The sequence below is a fragment of the Hippocampus zosterae genome, chromosome 14, assembly GCF_025434085.1.
Source record: "Hippocampus zosterae strain Florida chromosome 14, ASM2543408v3, whole genome shotgun sequence".
Lineage (NCBI taxonomy): Eukaryota > Metazoa > Chordata > Actinopteri > Syngnathiformes > Syngnathidae > Hippocampus > Hippocampus zosterae.
This window is the reverse complement of record NC_067464.1, coordinates 17,624,557-17,642,191: the sequence shown is the minus strand read 5'-3', so window position 1 is coordinate 17,642,191 and position 17,635 is coordinate 17,624,557. Positions and strand designations below refer to the sequence as shown.

The following is a 17,635-nucleotide window of genomic DNA, read 5'->3' as shown; positions in this document are numbered from 1 at the left end:
TCTAATTAATGATGTGCTAAGGGACATGATAAACATCTTTTGTTTCGTTTACCTTGACGATATTTTAATTTTTTCCCAGTCACTACACGAGCACCAGCAACACGTTAGGCTGGTGCTACAACGTCTACTGGAGAACCGGCTCTTCGTCAAGGCAGAAAAGTGTGAATTCCATGTCCCCGTCATCTCCTTCCTAGGGTTCATTATTGAACAGGGCAGGTTAAGGGCGGACCCCATTAAGACGCGTGCAGTCACTAACTGGCCGGTTCCGTCCAATCGCAAGGAACTGCAGCGCTTTCTGGGGTTCGCCAACTTCTACCGACGCTTTATCCGCGGTTATAGTCAGAAGGCGCTCCCCTTAACCCGCCTTACGTCCATCAAAACCCCATTTAAGTGGGATTCGACCGCGGATGCGGCGTTCGCAAACCTGAAGGCGGCGTTCACCAGTCCCCCCGTACTACAGCACCCTGATCCTGATCTCCCCTTTATCGTGGAGGTGGACGCCTCGGATTCGGGGGTGGGGGCTGTGCTGTCCCAGCGCTCTCCGGTCGACCAGAAGTTGCACCCCTGCGCCTTCTTCTCCCGTCGACTCAGTGCCGCTGAGTCCAATTACGACGTGGGCAACCGTGAACTGTTGGCAGTTGTGACCGCCTTGCAGGAGTGGCGGCACTGGCTCGAGGGGGCAAAGGAACCCTTTACGGTCTACACGGATCATAAGAACCTCGCCTACCTCCGCTCCGCCAAAAGACTGAACGCCCGTCAGGCCCGGTGGGCCCTCTTCCTTACCAGGTTCGACTTCATCCTCACCTACTCTCCCGGGTCTAAGAACACCAAGCCCGACGCCCTCTCCCGTCTCCACGAGCCTGCGGGGAGGGATCGATCCCCGGAGACCATCCTCCCGGCCCGGTGCGTCGTGGGGGCCGTCCAGTGGGAGGTTGAGCAGCGGATCCAGGCAGCCCTGGAGGGGGTTCAGGTGCCGACGGAGTGCCCAGCAGGGAGGCTATTCGTACCTCCTCCCTTACGATCTGAAGTTCTGCAGTGGGGACATGGGTCCAAGGTGGCGTGTCATCCCGGGGTGAACCGGACTGTGCAACTCGTCGCCCAGCGTTTCTGGTGGCCGGAGCTCCGCAACGACGTGACGGAGTTCGTCAAGGCCTGCACCTCCTGCGCCTGCGGCAAGTCGTCCCATCAGCCGCCGGCGGGACTGCTCCAGCCGTTGCCCATTCCTCCTCGCCCGTGGTCCCACATCGCCCTGGACTTTGTCACGGGTCTCCCGCCTTCCCGGGGTCGAACTGTCGTACTCACGATCGTGGACCGCTTCTCCAAGGCGGCTCATTTTGTTCCTTTGTCCAGGTTGCCGTCGGCGCTGGAGACCGCCGACCTCCTTGTCGAACACGTCTTCCGTCTCCACGGCATTCCACTGGACATTGTCTCGGACCGGGGGCCCCAGTTCGTATCCCGCGTCTGGAAGCAGTTCTGCCGGTCCCTCGGGGCCACGGCCAGTCTGACCTCGGGGTACCACCCCCAGTCCAATGGACAAGCCGAGCGTGCCAACCAGGATCTGGGGGCGGCCCTCCGCTGTGTGTGCCTTCACCGTCCCTCATCCTGGGTCGACCACTTACCCTGGGTGGAGTACGCGCACAACACCCTCGTCTCTTCTGCCACTGGTAGGTCCCCCTTCATGGCCGCCTACGGGTACCAGCCGCCGCTGTTCCCGTCCCAGGAGGGGCAGGTGGAGGTCCCCTCTGTGCAGCACCACCTCAAGCGGGCCCATCGCGTGTGGAAGGAGGCCCGGGCTGCGTTGTCCCGCACGGCGGCCAGGAACCAGCGGATCGCGGATCGTCGCCGGCGCCCGGCTCCTTCATACGTGGTAGGACAGAAGGTGTGGCTGGCGACTAGGGATCTTCGGCTGGCCGGCACGTCTGCGAAACTGGGACCCCGATTTACTGGACCGTTCGAGGTCGAGGCCGTCATCAGTCCGTCTGCAGTCAGGCTCCGGCTGCCGCCCACCATGAAGGTTCACCCCGTCTTCCACGTCTCCCTACTCAAACCCGTGTCTTCCAGTGACTTGGCTCCTCCTCCCACGCCGCCGCCCCCTCCGCGGGTCGTCGACGGTGACCCGGTGTACACGGTTCGTGCCATCCTGGACTCTCGGCGCAGGGGAAAGGGGTTCCAGTATCTGGTCGACTGGGAGGGCTACGGGCCTGAGGAGCGGCAGTGGGTGCCTCGCTCCTGGATCCTTGATCCATCCCTTTTGCGCGACTTCCACGCTACACATCCATCCAAGCCGGGTAGTCCGCCGGGAGGCGTCCATTGAGGGGGGGGTACTGTCACGTCGCGTGTCCGCCAGCAGGTGGCGGGTTTTCTCACCCGCCATCTGCGCACCTGTCCGTAATTTCGGGCTGATTACCCTCCTATATTAATGAGACTCCGGCAGTTCTCCCACTGCCGGAGAATTCCTCACCGTGCCATTGATCTCTCGTGCTAACTCCTCTATTTGTAGATTACTCGTTGCCTTCTTGCCTTGCGGCCTTGACTCTTGCCATTCGCGTTAGTCACTAAATTGAATACTTAGATATTGCCTAATCAGTAGCTCCTCGCACTTTGTTTTTTCAGCGAGCGTTTTCAGTTGTTTCCTTATTTCTTCCCTGGTCCTTATTTGACCAGCGTTTTGTGTTTCCGTTTTTTCCCTGTCGGGCTCTTTCTGTTTTTGTCATTAAAGACACTCTTTGCTTTGAGAAAATTCTTTCGTTGTCTGTTTTCCGGGGATCCAATCCTTTATTTTTTCGTTCTGCACGGAGCGATCATTATCGCTTCGGGCAGATCGTGACACATAAAATCGACTTCACTTATTTATATATGTCTTCATAGCCAATTAATCCAGACAAAAGTGAAAATAAACTTACAATATTGAGGCCATTCAGGAGAAGACTATTTTAGGAATGTCAACCTGAATTTAAGTACCGTAAGTGGTGTGTGTGCGTGGGCGTGTGTGCGTGGGCGTGTGTGTGTGGGTGGTGTGTGTGTTGTCTAGTCAAACATGAACATTCAGGACATAACAGCCATTAACAGGATGTTAAGTCATCTTGGTACCTTGCCAATGAGTTGCTGAACGGAAAGCAAACTTCAGCGACTCGTCCTTCTGAGATGACAGGAAAGCATGAGGCTCTTTGCGGCTTATGGGAGTTTTTTTGGGTCCGTACCAGCTCTTCTTTGGCATCGAACAAAAAGGGGCCTGATGTGAGCCCGTGTAGCCTTATTAAATTATTTTTTCTCATTCCCGTTTTGATCTGCCAAGTCCTGAAAAAGTAATATGGCTCTTGTAACAAATACAGTGCACTCCGCTTAATAGAACACCGGTTAATAGAGTAATCCGCTTAATAGAGCAAAAGGCTCTGGAACGGATTTGCCTAATGCAATTTCCTATAAAGATACTCCGCTTAGTAGAACAGATCTCCGCTTAATAGAACAGGCCGTAAGCAATGAACATTGTAAACTAGTGGTTTTCGAAGTATAGCTATCGCGATACTGCACCACTATTTCGAGAAAACGCGGTAGTTCTAGCCGTATACAGTAACAGGTAGCACGCGTCACTCCACACATAGACACACGCACGTCACAATGGCTTCAACTTCATTCAAGAGACGAGGGCTATCACCTGCGGATAAGAAGGACATACTCAGACGATACGATGCATTGCCGGATTCTCAGAAGGTACGCCCGCGGTTTCCAGGACTTCCCTCTTATCCAGCGCATTGAGAGGGAAGTCAACCGCAAAATTACGGACTCCTGTTTCCAGACAAAAGTAACGAAATTTTTCTCGTGATTTGAGATGTTTGAAGTTGATTCAAGTTGTTGTTTTGTTGTTTGATTAAAGATATGGACGTCCACAGTCGAAATATCTCTTCTAACTCGTCAGCAGGGGTTTTTCTGCGTGCATAACTTGGTCGTCGACGTGTCTGAAGGTGTACCTAATAAAGTGTCTCCGGTTAATAGAAACTCCGCTTAGTAGAACAGAAGCGCTTCGGCCCAATGGTGTTCTATTAAGCGGAGTGCACTGTATTCTACTAAGTGCGCTTTGCTGCAACTGGTCCACCCAATCTCATCAGCAATGAGAGAGAATTAAGATAAGATAAGATAAGATAAGATATCCTTTATTTGTCCCACAATGGGGAAATTTACAGCCTCCAGCAGCAAGAATGTATGTAGAAAGAAGAAGAGAAAAAAAAACAACAACAACAAACATCTTTCAATTAAATAAATAAATAAATTCAATTAAATATGAACACAAATGGATAAATCGCAGTACTATTTACAATTTACCTTCACATCATTTAATTATTATTATTATTATTATGATTGTTATTTTTTATTCATCAGCCTGACAGCAGTCGGTAGGAACGAGCGTCGGTATCTCTCCTTCTTGCAGCGCGGGTGTAACAGTCTCTGGCTGAAGGAGCTACCAAGTGCTGTCAGGGCGGGCTGCAGGGGGTGGGAGGGACTGGCCATCATAGCTTTTAGCTTAGTTAGCATCCGTCTGTTGCCCACCTCCTCCAGAGTGTCAAGGGAGCAACCCAGGACAGAACTGGCCTTCCTGACCAGTCGCTCCAGTCTCTTTCTGTCCCGGGCCGAGATGCTGCCTGACCAGCAGACAATGCCATAATAGATGGCCGAGGCCACCACCGAGTTATAGAACGTCTTAAGGAGTGACCCCTTGGATCTAGTTTTACTTTTAACCTAAATTAGCACTGTAGTTCTCAGTGTGGTAGGAGTTCCACTAATGGTACACGGGCACCCTCTAGTGGTTTTTGAGGGATTCATTGCCGAAGGACAGCTCAGTTGTACTTTTTGTTACATTCGAATTTAATATTTTAGTTTACTATTTTTTTAAATTCTCTTGAACTATTATGTGCAATACATACGATAAATACTAATGCTCGAGTGGTTGACAAAAATATGAAAGATACTTCTCAGGAATAAAATTTTGTATATGATGAATGCTCAGGACTGCAATGCTATAGCATTATTATGTTAATGATGGTCGTACTTGGAGAGTCAAGAATTTTTTGAGGTGGTACTTGGTGTATGAATTTGGAGAACCTTTGACCTACATAAACGACTTATCCCCTTATTATTTGCTGAAGATACGAGTCTGCCATTAGTGATGATTTAAAATGTCTCAAAAAATTTGTAAGCACTGAATTATGAGATAAAACCACTTAAAACAAGAAGTCAAAATGTTCATTAATGGTCTTGACATTTCTCTACCACCTCGGACAAAGTTTATGGGTGCATGATTGGATTAATGTCTCAACTGGAATAATCATGTTAATCTTGTAACCAAAAGATCAATGGAAATATTTGGTATAGTGAAAAAAGGTTTTCCCCTCATTCATCCACCTACTCATTTGACTTTGTATCATAGTGCTTTTTTTTCCATTCTACACTCTACAGACTACTGATAATCCAGAAGAGATTTTTAAAAACAATGCCTTTGTCGGGTAAATTTGAATCATCTTTACCTCTTTTTAGAAAATATTTGACTTGACTCTTTCATAAGATCATTGTTTTCCATTCCTCCTTGTTCACATATAAATACATCAACAAAACTGTAAGCACAATTTCCTTTGCAAAGTTTCTTTGTCTTTTCATCTGACATTGATTTGGACCCAATAAATTGTCATCTACCCTTCTGCTGGATGTCTTGCCATCAGCTCGGTATGAGATTTAGAATCCCAAAACTTTCAAACAACTTGGATCTCGCTTTGAGCTCAATATCCTCCTCCACAGCCTTTAAAAAATCATTGCAAACATTTCAGAGTCTTCACATAAGTTCATTTTTCTTTTTCCTTCTCTGCCATTGTCACAAAATCAAAATTCATATAGGTGCAGGCAAAACATAACTGCCTCTGTTTGAGGAAAATAATTAGAATGGCATTGGTGCAAATACTTTTTGGAGCAACTCGACCCATCTAAACACATTGGTCTCACCACAACAGATTTAAGTTGTTTTTCATTTCACTGTTTGAATTAGTGCTGACTTAAAATCATTTTGGTACCTACACAAAATCTTGATGAGTAGAGAAACAAGAAACATACTGTACAAAATTGAAAAGAAAGAAAAAAAAACCTTCTCCTCATTTCTGTTTCTCTAAGACGTAGATGCGACCTGCAGTGACTTTGACTTTGGCACCGCCCTGCACATTGCTGCGTCTAACCTGTGCACATCAGCTGTCTCATGTCTCTTGGAGCTGGGGGCCAATCCTGCTTTCAAAGTAAGCTACCGGGTCCTCTGTGTCTACTTTTGTATTTTTCTACATTAGTACAGTACAGTGACGTTTTCCCACCATTCATTCAGTACAGTGCTATGTGAAAATGGGAAACTAGGCTAGCAGACCGGTTGCCTCTTTTTCTATTCCCGTATTTTCTGCACTATAGGGCGCGCCGAAAAGTCTTCAATTTTCTTAAAAACTCAGAGCGCCTTAAAATCCGGTGCGTCTTTTGTATGGTCATTACGATAATACATCGACTCCAAGATGGCTCCTTCCTGGAGACATGCTTCCAATGTTTTAACTTACTGTTGGTTTAGTGAACTGCGTCACTGCTTTATTACATTTTTTTTGTTGCAGCTCTGAAAAAAGGAGAGCTGTGGTGTTCATTTTTTAAAAGAGTCTCAACAAATACAGGTACGTCTTTGTCTGCCTATGTGCCTTCTTCCGTTCGACTCGAGCGGCGTTCAAGACCGCCTCCAAAAAACGTAAACTAATGATTACTTCAATGAAACTACGAAATTTGAAAATAATATATCAAAACTGAAAAGCAAGCGAGGATATCACAAATAAATTCTATAGCCACCCCTACAGAATTTATATTGTGATTTCATCATTTGTGAATACCCAACAAAGGAATAAATAACGACTACCGTAATAGCCGTGGTGCTATGATCAAGGAAATGTCAATGCGTTTTTCGGAGGCAGTCATGAACGCCTTTCGAGTTGAACGGAATAAGAGAAGGCACGGAGACGGACAAAGACTCACCTGTATTTGTTGAAAAAAGGAGAGCTGTGGTTTTATTTTTTATTTTTTAAACGCAGACTTTATTAATGGTTTTCACAGTCTCAACAAATACGGGTACTGTACGTTTTTGTCCGTCTCCGTGCCTTCTTCCGTTCCACTCGAGAGGCGTTCATGGCAGCCTCCGAATAACATTAATTAATTATTACTGAAACCACAAAGAAAATCAAGCGAGGAAATCACAAAATACATTCTGTAGGGGGATACAGAATGTATTTTGTGATTTCCTCGCTTGATTTTCTGTTTTGATGCATTATTTTCAATTTTCGGAGTTTCATTTAAGTACAGTAATAGTTAATTTACATTTTTCAGAGGCGGTGATGAATGCCTCTCAAGTTGAACGGACGCCACTCGAGTTGAATGGAAGGAGCGTAGCACCATCTAGTGGAGGCATTGTAGATTGCGCCTTATAATTTGAAGTGTCCAATGTATGAAAAAAAATGTACAAAATAACCATTCATTGATGATGCGCCTCATAATCCAGTGCATCTTTTAGTGCGGAAAATACGGTATATTTAATAAGGTATGTTGCCACCTTTGGATAAAATAAGCAGAATAACTTTTTTTCCACCCCCACCATCTTGCTGCCCCTGAATGGCAAAGGCATACAGCTATTTTGTACACCGCACATACCCTCATTACGGTCGTAGGTGTACTGAAGCCTGCCCCAGCTGACTTCAGGCGTAAGGGGCGGTAGCAAGGTTTTGGAATGTACGAGAAAAACAAAAATATGTTTTGAAATGTGATTGTTTTTGCTCAGTAGTTAGAGGAGCCCTTTTTTTTTTTGCCCCGGGCTAAATACAGACTCTTGACAGTTTGGGGATTTATTTTATTATTATTTTTTGCTATTATTCTTTCATTGCTGAGCTTTGGGGCATGTTGATGGACAGCAATTTTCAGGTCTTCCCCCCGGAGATTTCCAATCAAGTCTCCCGCTGGGTACGGCATCACATCGAGTTGTTTCAAAACCGCTGTGTGTTATCATAGTTGTGTGCCTTGGTTCATTGTCATGTTGGGAGGTTTACTGGAAGGTGAATCGTCCCCCTCGTTTGAGGTCCTTGACAAGGTAACTCTTGAAATGTTTTGTTTAGTTTTGTTTTATCCAGTATATCTCTGCACTTTCTGTACTTAGCAGTTCTGTAGCCGAGATTCACAGCATGAGGAGTGAAGTCGTGTCTGTTTTTCTTCCGCACACTTGAATTTAGGCCAAGTTCCCATGGTTTTATCAGACCCCAACATCTCTCGAAAAGTGCAGGAGTTACGTGATGTCATCAGGGTCAGTTTGTAATTGCTTGGCAGTCGTGGGAGTTGTGGTTCCAATTACAGTATGGGTGACCTCAACCACTGCCAGTCACTCGAACATTTGTGGAACAGATTCGTCCAGCAGATTCATCATGATCACGTTTTCACAAACGCGATTGAGTTTGCCAATATGACATCATCATAGTCACTGAGCTGAATTGGAATCTGACTAGACCCCACGGCATAACTGTGTATTTGGTGTTGTTTGTAGTGGTAAGCTTTTCTTTTCTTTTTTTTACTCATATCAAATAACACTAACTATAGTGACTACGATTCTGGTTGTTCAAATAAACAAACAAAATAAAAAAAGGGAAAAAAGATCATGAAATGAATAACTAAAAAAAATACTGTCCTGCCAGTTCCAGGCTCAGTGCTTAAAGACTTCACTTTGACAGTTAGCATATGGTGGCAGGAGGATGACAAGGTAATGGCTATCCTTCCCGCATTATGATATTTCAAGTCGTTATTAATAATTATTCAATAAATGGAAAGTATAAGTAATGCCTGACATGACTTTATAACGATCAATCCGCTAATAGTTTTGTTCTATTCTGTTTGAAGGTCTGGCATCTTTACTGGAGCAATTTGTATCTTCGAAGGACTCTTAAAATTGACTCCACCGTATTTCATAGGGCAACATTTTCCGCCCCGCTTGTTTGTAATACAAATTGCAATCTATTAAAACTTGAACTCGTTTTTTTGTAGCAGTCGTAAAACACAGAAAATGCTGATCCCAACTCTTTAGAACTGAAATTTGTATCATAAAACTCTTTTGTGTGCATCAACCATGCAAAAGCCAAGTCTTCTGTTGATGATCTTGTAAATCAAGTACGTATTTTCATTCCTCACACCGAAGAGCTGAAAGCATTCCTAAATTATTTGATTGATTCATTTTTTAAAGTATTGAATTATTCTGCGATTGGCTGGCAACTCTGGATAGGCTCCACCCCCCGCGACCCTGGCGAGGATAAAGCGGATTGGAAAATGAATGGATGGACATTGAATTATTTGGAAATTCTTAGCATTTAATTAGTTCCGAAAGGGTGGCATCACTTTATTGAAATAACAGATTATTAAAGTTCTACGGTTGGCTTTTACAGCCAGACAACAGATGTTCACGATAACACATGACCACAAAATAGATTCTTGGCAAAATTTCGCGTTCTGTCGTATTGCTTGTTGTAAAAACGTAATTTAGTATCAACTCTTTCAGGGCTCACAATTATCTGTAGATACTGTCTTTTTATGTTCTTTTTGTTTTTGCGGAATCTTTTATTGTTGGATGCTGCTGAAAATGTTTAGCATTGCCTTATTTTATAAAATAATTGTTGTTAATTTAAAAAAAAACAATTTTACCGTTGAATCATTTTGGCCGTTACTTTGAATGTTATGACAAGTGTTGCCAGCTATTGTAATGTTGATGATATGTTGATATGTATTTTTGTATGTTATCCTTTTGCTCATTTATATTCAAATGATTCAAGCGATAAAATTGACAACTGCTGTCTTTTGAAATTTTCATCTGTGCGGTATGTTGCGCATACAGCGCATTTGACAATAAAGTTGTACTTGACTTGACTTGAAATAGGAAGACATGATCCTCAACCATGCACCAACTCTCCACTAGCTGTCACCAAAGCACTTTGTGCTGTAATCAGGAAAATCCCTCATTCCATTCTGCAGCGGGGTTTTTTTTCTCACCAACGTTAAAAACCATGTAAGGAAGGTTGATGTTTGAAAATCTTAATATAGAGAGAGAGGTGGTGTTAGTACATCGACCAGTGGAGGATATGAGGCCAGTGTTGCAGCAAACAAAATCATAATTTGTTGAAATGAAATGCTCTTAACACATTGTGTAGGCAAAAATGAGTTCGGCCCAATTACCCCAACTTCTATTGTCACTCCTCTCCACTTATTCACATCATTAACTACCGGAATGTCACCCTAGAAATTATTTTCACCACTACTCCAAGGCTCACTGTTCATGCAATCATAAGCATCCTCTTTGTAATTTATTCAAGTAGGATTCAATGTATTTATTTATTTATTTTCCCTGAATCCAAGCCCAGCAGGATGGCGATAATAATGCAACAATGTTGCCACTTGCTCATCACGTTTCCTGTTTTGGTTAATAATAGGCATTATCAATGGATAATTTCACCCCCCAATTTTGGATGCTGTTTATCCGCCAGCATACTTAGTGCACACAGTCACCCCCACCACACCCTGAAAGCACCTTTGGCTTTTATTACAACACTCAGTCTTTTTGGGGGAGAAAACTGGAGTCTGTCGGTGTGGCACATCTTGATATATTTGCCTAACCTTCTTTGCAAAAGGCTCCAAATCTATCCATTCGCAGGGGGCACAACTCCTGTGCACAGCCCTCTTCAGATCACCCCGCAAATGTCATCAGAAATAAGAATCATCTTTATTGACCAAGTATGTAGAACACACAAGGAATTTGTCTCCAGTAGTCCAGGCTCGTAGTGCACTAACGAGCAACTCTGAAAAACAAGGACATGACATATAAGTATCCAAAGGCTTTCCGTAATGTCATGGTACCGTCGTGCGGTGGAACTACCCAATGGCAGCTGTGCGACAATGTGCAGAGTCATCGAGCAGAGATGAAGTGATCAGTGGTGCAGTACAGTACTATGACGGTTGTGCAGTTGCCGCAGATAAACGTTGCGCCATTTTTCAAGTGACCAGTAGCAATAATTGTCATAGAACTTTAGGAATGCAATTATACAGGAAGTCCTCGGGGCCTTTAAAGTGTCTGGTGCTGGGGAATATTGATCAACAAGTATGTACAGAGCTGGAGCTACAAGGATTATTGCGGTAATACCGTTCTATAGGCTTGTACAAAAATGCAAAGAGCCACTCTAGATTTGGGTCCGTGTTTGGGGAGTTAATGGCGAGAGGGAAGAAGCTGTTTGAACGGGTCTGGATTGTGGCTGGGCCATTCTCCTTAATCATCTTTTGGTGAAACAATTATTCCGTTGATTTGGACGCGTGCTTTGGATCATTGTCACACTGAAAGGTGAAGTTCCTTTTCATCTTGAGCTTTCTAGCAGGAGTTAATGCTAACACAGAGTGGTATTTGGAATTGTTCAAAGGTCAACAGTGGAGAACAGAAATCTGGAATTGTTTTCATTAACTGTGATGAGATTTGATAAATAAGATGCTCTTGCTTGTTTGACTGTTTTATTGTTCACATACTTCACAGTGAACTGTAAGTTTACTTTTTCTCCACCCCCTCTGTGCACTTCTGCAATTTCTTTTTCATTTATTAATTGCATCATTTCTCCAAGGGGGTACCGTTATTTATTTTTATAGTTTCTGTTGAAAGTGGTGCTACTGAGTTAAATGTTCATTTTAAATTCCTGTTAAAATTATCAACAATAAAATCACAGGGTGCAGGTAGAATGTTAGCAGGAGTGCTCTTTAAAATCTCCATAAAATTAGCAGCCAGCCCAGAAGTAAGGTCCTGTTTCCTCACTGTTCTCGCCAGGGGCCTCCTGATGAATAAAACTACTGATTTTAAATTATACACGGTAGTGGTCTGACACACACTAATGGACAGGCCGTAGGTTCTGACCAGGTCCTGGGTGTGACCTCCGTTGTGAGTTGGCTATGAGGCATGCTGCTTAAAATCCAAGCAGTTTAAAAGATTGAAAAATTCTCTGGACAGCGGGTCCGAGATGTCGTCGACGTGCACATTAACCCTTTCCTGCACCCTGTAACCTGATAACGTGATAAGCCGTCCACTGTAGTAACCGCTGTCCCTGAAAGGGTTCAAATGACCTCTTATTAAAATTCTGTCAGAGGTAGTGCATTAAATCGATAAGAACTCTGAAGTCTCTCCTAAAACAAAGGTCTGTAAACAGTGACACATTGAAAAGGGGGACTGGTAAAAACAAAGGTATGATCTTCCAAAGATAAAATAACTGTTCAAAATTATTTCCTTTGAGATAAGAGGAGTTTTAAAAATGGATACAGTGCCCCGGATGTATTTGTGTATGTAATGGAAGCATGGTTAAAATTAGTGTGACGGGGTGACAGACTGACAATGACAGTTTAGTTACGGTTTTTAAATAATGATGGACTGACGTTGACGGATGGGTGGCGTATTTACTGGGAAATAATGAATGACAGACTGGCAAAATTGACCGAGTTGCCCATCTCTGTTTATTCCAAACTGAAGAATCTGCTTGACTTTGCTCCGCAATGGTCAGCATTTGTTTTTCCCACACTTCCTCTACTATCAGCGATAGACAAAATAAGAACGTAACACTTGCGAGAGAGTGCCGACAGTATGTTTTTATGACTACTTGAGCTGACGCAAGTGTTGTAAAAATCAACACCAGACCCCTGAATAATGTGATCATGCACTGGAGGATTTATAGAGTACTGGTGTAGTAACTTTTCTGTATTACGTGCCTGTTTCTCCCAGCTAATAATAACATTATCTGTACAGCATGAAGGAGCGCTATTGAGGGAATAAGGTTGGAGCCTGCACTATGGGAAGTTCTGAAATTATGTGTCCTATTATTTTCATAGGCGTCCCATTGGGCCAGTGGTTCGCGCGTCCAACTCACAGTGCAGAGGCCGTGGGTTCGATCCCGGTTATGGCCTTCCTGTGTGGAAGTTTGCATGTTCTCCCCATGCCTGCGTGGGTATTCTTTGAGTACTCCGGTATCCTCCCACATTCCAAAAACATGCATGGCAGGCTGATTGAACACTGAAAGTTTGAACAAACCATCCACGCTCACACTCACACCTAGGTACAATTTAGACTCAAAATTGTGAGTATGGATGGTTGTTCGTCTATGTCTGCCCTGCGATTTTCCGGTTCAGGGTGTCCCCCGCCTACTGCCCGAAGACGGCTGGGATAAGCTTCAGCACGCCCCACGACCCTTGTGAGGAGAAAGCGGTTCAGAAAATGGATGGATATTTTCATAGTCAGTTTAGCAAGTATCATCTCATCCTAATGTATGCAAGGGATGGAAACAAGTTTGGCTGATTGAAGGTTGATGACATTTCCAAGAGTTGGCGCGCTTCAAGCATTTGTACTTCTCCGACAATCCCAATTCAATCATAGAGAGGATTTTTCTTCATAAATTCAGTAATCTCTATGGATGATTTTTTTTAATGTAATAACTATATTTTGTCGTCTTTGGTCTTATATTACAGGATGATAAGGGCCAGTACCCAGCTGATGTTGTTCCTGATCCTCTCAATATGCCCTTAGAGATGGCAGATGCTGCTGCTCTGGCCAAAGAGCTGCGGACTTTACTTAGAGTGGATTTGCCACAGCCCAGCTCCTTGCCTTTAACATTGCAAGTCCAGACCCCTCCTGCTCTTTCCGAAAAAGCCCGGATAAAGCTCGCCTCCATGGGAATCCAACTCGGTGACCGTGTGGTGATAGCTGGGCAGAAGGTTTGTGCTTCGTCTTATTGAGTTAATTATTTTCTTAAAACTCAACCCTTGATGATAAAAGATTGTTTATGAACACCTTCTGAGGTACAAGGAAAACTAAATTTCCTACTTGTAATGAGTGAGTTGTCGGTTAATGTGTCTGAAATAAGTGTTTGTTTCACACCAATTCCATCACTCCTTTCTTCAAAACAGTGAACCATAGTTACTGTTTGGGGGCTGCTCTGTGAATAAACCCGGCACATGCCAGGATGGACTCATCAACACTTTCTTTTCCACCTGGACTCTGGCTTTGATATATTTTCCCTTATTTACTCTAACTCTCACGATCTATACACAGTATTGCACCCAGAGGCAAAAGAAGGAGTTGGAAGAATAGGAAGACGAGAGAATTGAAATTGCTTTGCCTCGGTTAACAATGTGTGGTTTTCAAGGTTAAAAATGTGTTAAACGTGATTTAGATTTTGGCCTTTCTTGATCTTTAAAACGTTTTAAATTGAAGAAAAACTATTAAAGTGTAGAATGGCGCAGTACCTTTACAATGAGAGCATATCCTGAATGCACCATGTTGCTTGCGTACCAAGCGTGCAGCTTATGTGATTCTGCTGACCCTGACCATGTTCAATGACACCGTAGTTGGGGTTTACTGTAAAACTAACACAACAAAACAAGTAAATAAATTACATATTTAATTTTAATACAAGAATTGCTTTGTTTTTCAAACATTGGTTGTGGTAATACTAAAGTCAATGTAATAGCCCATTGACACGACCCGCCAAAGATTGGTGCACAATTAAGGTTTGATTGCATTTGTTTCATTTGGACTTATAATGACAGGTATTTCAACACCAGGTGGCGCAGTTACTTCAAGTTGCAGAGCACAGGGAGGGAGGGGAAGACGAAGAAAGAGGGAGAGAGTAATGACCATGGAAGGGAAAGTGATATGTACTGTATCTGATTAAACGAAGCGGGTAACAAAGTACGAAACATTCAGGAGACGCCTGGAGTCGGAAAGACTCAAATGTACGAGACTTTGAAAAACAAGCAAGCGATTCTTACTCAGTCCGATTCTGGCAATTTCCATGCTCAGAGTGAATTGCTTGTGGCTCGAGTAAATGAACATTTCCTAGAATGGTTTGATTGTTATCATGTTAAAAACTTTCCGCAAACTGGACCGCTAATAAGAGTCGGAGAGCAGTCAAATGTGTAGAGCGCGAACAACAGGGGGCTCAGTACACATCCTTGAGGAGAACCGGTGCCGAGTATGATGGTGGAGGAGAATGTTACATTATTACTGGCATACAAAGACATTGTGCTATCTTCTTTATTTTCTATTTCTATTTCTAACTTTAGGCTTGTCCCTCCACAATAATAATAATAATAATAATGCATTTTATTTAAAAGCGCCTTTCATGCCACCCAAGGACACTGTACAAACAATAAGAAAATACAATGTAAAAATTTGTAAACGAGATGTTATATAAATCTTTATATAATACTTTCTGTATTAATATTCTTCTATAATTCTATAATTATAAATCTAATAATATTTTCTGTTTCTCATTTGGCCCCCCCCGGGACAATAATTGCCCACCCCTGCGCTTACGGGATATTAGCATGGACTTCGGAATAATGAATATTCACATACTTGGTATAGAATCTCCTAAACACAGGTTGCAGAACACTACTTAAGTCATTCACTCCCAAAGACATTTTTAAACGTCTTTTCAGACTTGGTCTAGAATTGGCTGGTACTGAATGAGTTAAGGGCACACATTTTTCCCAATCCGTGAGAAGCAAATTGTATTGAGTTGAATTGCAACATTATTTTGTTCTCATTCTAAGTGTGTGATCCATCCACGCACGCCAACACACTTCCCCAAAGAATCTAACAGGCACATGAACAGGCCGCTTTTTGTTTTGTTTTTTTACATTTTATTTTAGGACTGTATATCCCTATTTTACTCTCTTACCAATTTATTTTCTCCTCGTCCTTTCAAGTTATACTCAAAGTTGAGTTTTAAGGACTCAAGGAATTTTCCTCTCCTCAAAATTCAAGGATACAAAGATCCAAGGACTTTTTTCGTCATACCAGCACACATTACCACATGACATGGCACGAAATACAATCCCCGAGGTCCTAAGTTTGAGTCCAATGACTTGCGAAAATAAATAAGATAAAATACATTCATAAAGAGGGAACAGTACTGCTTATTCACAGCTTCAATATGTGCCAAGATACAAGGTATCAAAGGTGTGGATGTAACAAAATAAAAAATGCAAGAGGCTTTAATTTCACATGATATTCACAAGGTCATTTTAGTAAATACTAAGATTTGAAATCAGTGAGTAATTGTAATCGAGATCATAATCAGAATAATCGTGATCATTTTTGTGATCTCGTAGTCATCCAGCCCTTCCAACATGTCTTGGTAAGATTACCCAGAGGTAAGATGTTTTCCACTTACAAAGTAACCAGCCATTTTCAATGCCAAATTTGGTCAGACAGGATCTTACAAAGTGCAGCCCACTTGTATAAACAGGAATGTGGCTCCGATTTGTTTTGCAAATGACTTTTGTTTATTCCTTATTTTCACCGTCACTAGAGCATGCATGTGCCACTACCTTTACAGGTTGGAACTCTGCAATTCTGTGGCAACACGGAGTTCTCTGGTGGTCTCTGGGCTGGAGTTGTGCTTGACAAGCCAGAGGGGAAGAATGATGGGTCTGTAGCGGGCATCCAGTATTTTACCTGTCAAGTCAAACATGGTATGTCGTAGCACTACCTTTTGCTCGTTTTGGAGATCAGTTCCTTCTCACATTTTCATTTATTTGATTTTGTTGAGTAAGTTTTTCCATCCCTCAAGTTCTCAAGAAATCGGTATGCTGTAATTCATTAACAAGACTATGTGTAATGAAGCACTATGAGCAGTTATTTATTTAGTTGTTTGTTTGTTTATTTATTTATGTATTTATTTATTTTGCAGGTGTATTTGCTCCTCTCTCCAAGATAAGGAAACCTTTGGAAAGATACAAAAGTGCCAATAAGTTGCCCGCACCCGCACGCCATCGTCGCATTGGCCTGTCCACCATTCCCACAAAGAGTAACCCCTGTTCAGGTATGTACATCTAATGTCAATCCGATTAACAACTTTATCCTCAATTCTCAATAAACTAACAGCATGGCTGCGAACAGAGTGGAGATAATTTCCAAAAGCAAAGTCAGTGTAGTCCTCTTGTGATGATTAAAAAGACAACTAAAATTAAGCACTTTACTTCCTGCAAAAACAATTGAACAAAAAAATTTGCAGCCAAACAGAATAAGGTTGAAACAGGAAGCTACAGAAAAGAATAAAACAGATGACGGATTGAAAAATAAACCTGCTAAAGGAAAAATTTAAAAAAACAAAGCATTATACACATCACGACTACAATTTCATACCAGAGTGGGACAGTACTAATTACAGGTGATGGACAATTGGAGTTTAGTGGAAGTGGCTGTGTAATCTCTATACACCTGTAGCAGTGGAATGCAAGTCAGCTCGGCATCTCAAGAAGTTTGCAAAGTCTTAAGAGTTATTTATAGTAATTAAGGAGTAACCTAAGGAACATGCAAGTGAATTGACACCTAAATTGTCCCTAGGTGTGGGTGTGGGAGTGCATGGTTGTTCGTCTGTGTGTGCCCTGCGATTGGCTGGCAACCAATTCGGGGTGTCCCCTGCCTACTGCCCGAAGACAGCTGGGATAGGCTCCAGCACCCCCCGCGACCCTCGTGAGGATAAAGCGGTTCGGAAGATGAATGAATGAAAGATGAATGTTTTGCAGA

At 43.0% G+C, this 17,635-nt stretch overlaps 1 protein-coding gene across 6 annotated transcripts in view; it reads left to right on the top strand.

The window, feature by feature from the left end:
• LOC127614417 (CAP-Gly domain-containing linker protein 4-like) overlaps positions 1-17,635 on the top strand; it is a 51,951-nt gene that overhangs the window by 10,505 nt on the left and 23,811 nt on the right. For all 6 annotated transcript variants that reach the window (XR_007966508.1, XM_052085721.1, XM_052085724.1 and 3 more), the window contains 4 exons: positions 6,154-6,272; positions 13,567-13,812; positions 16,443-16,578; positions 16,797-16,928. Coding sequence is in view for 5 of the 6 variants with exons in the window: in XM_052085721.1 (XP_051941681.1) it covers positions 6,154-6,272; positions 13,567-13,812; positions 16,443-16,578; positions 16,797-16,928 (633 nt within the window). In the remaining variant the exon portion in view is untranslated. The remainder of the gene's footprint in view (positions 1-6,153; positions 6,273-13,566; positions 13,813-16,442; positions 16,579-16,796; positions 16,929-17,635) is intronic.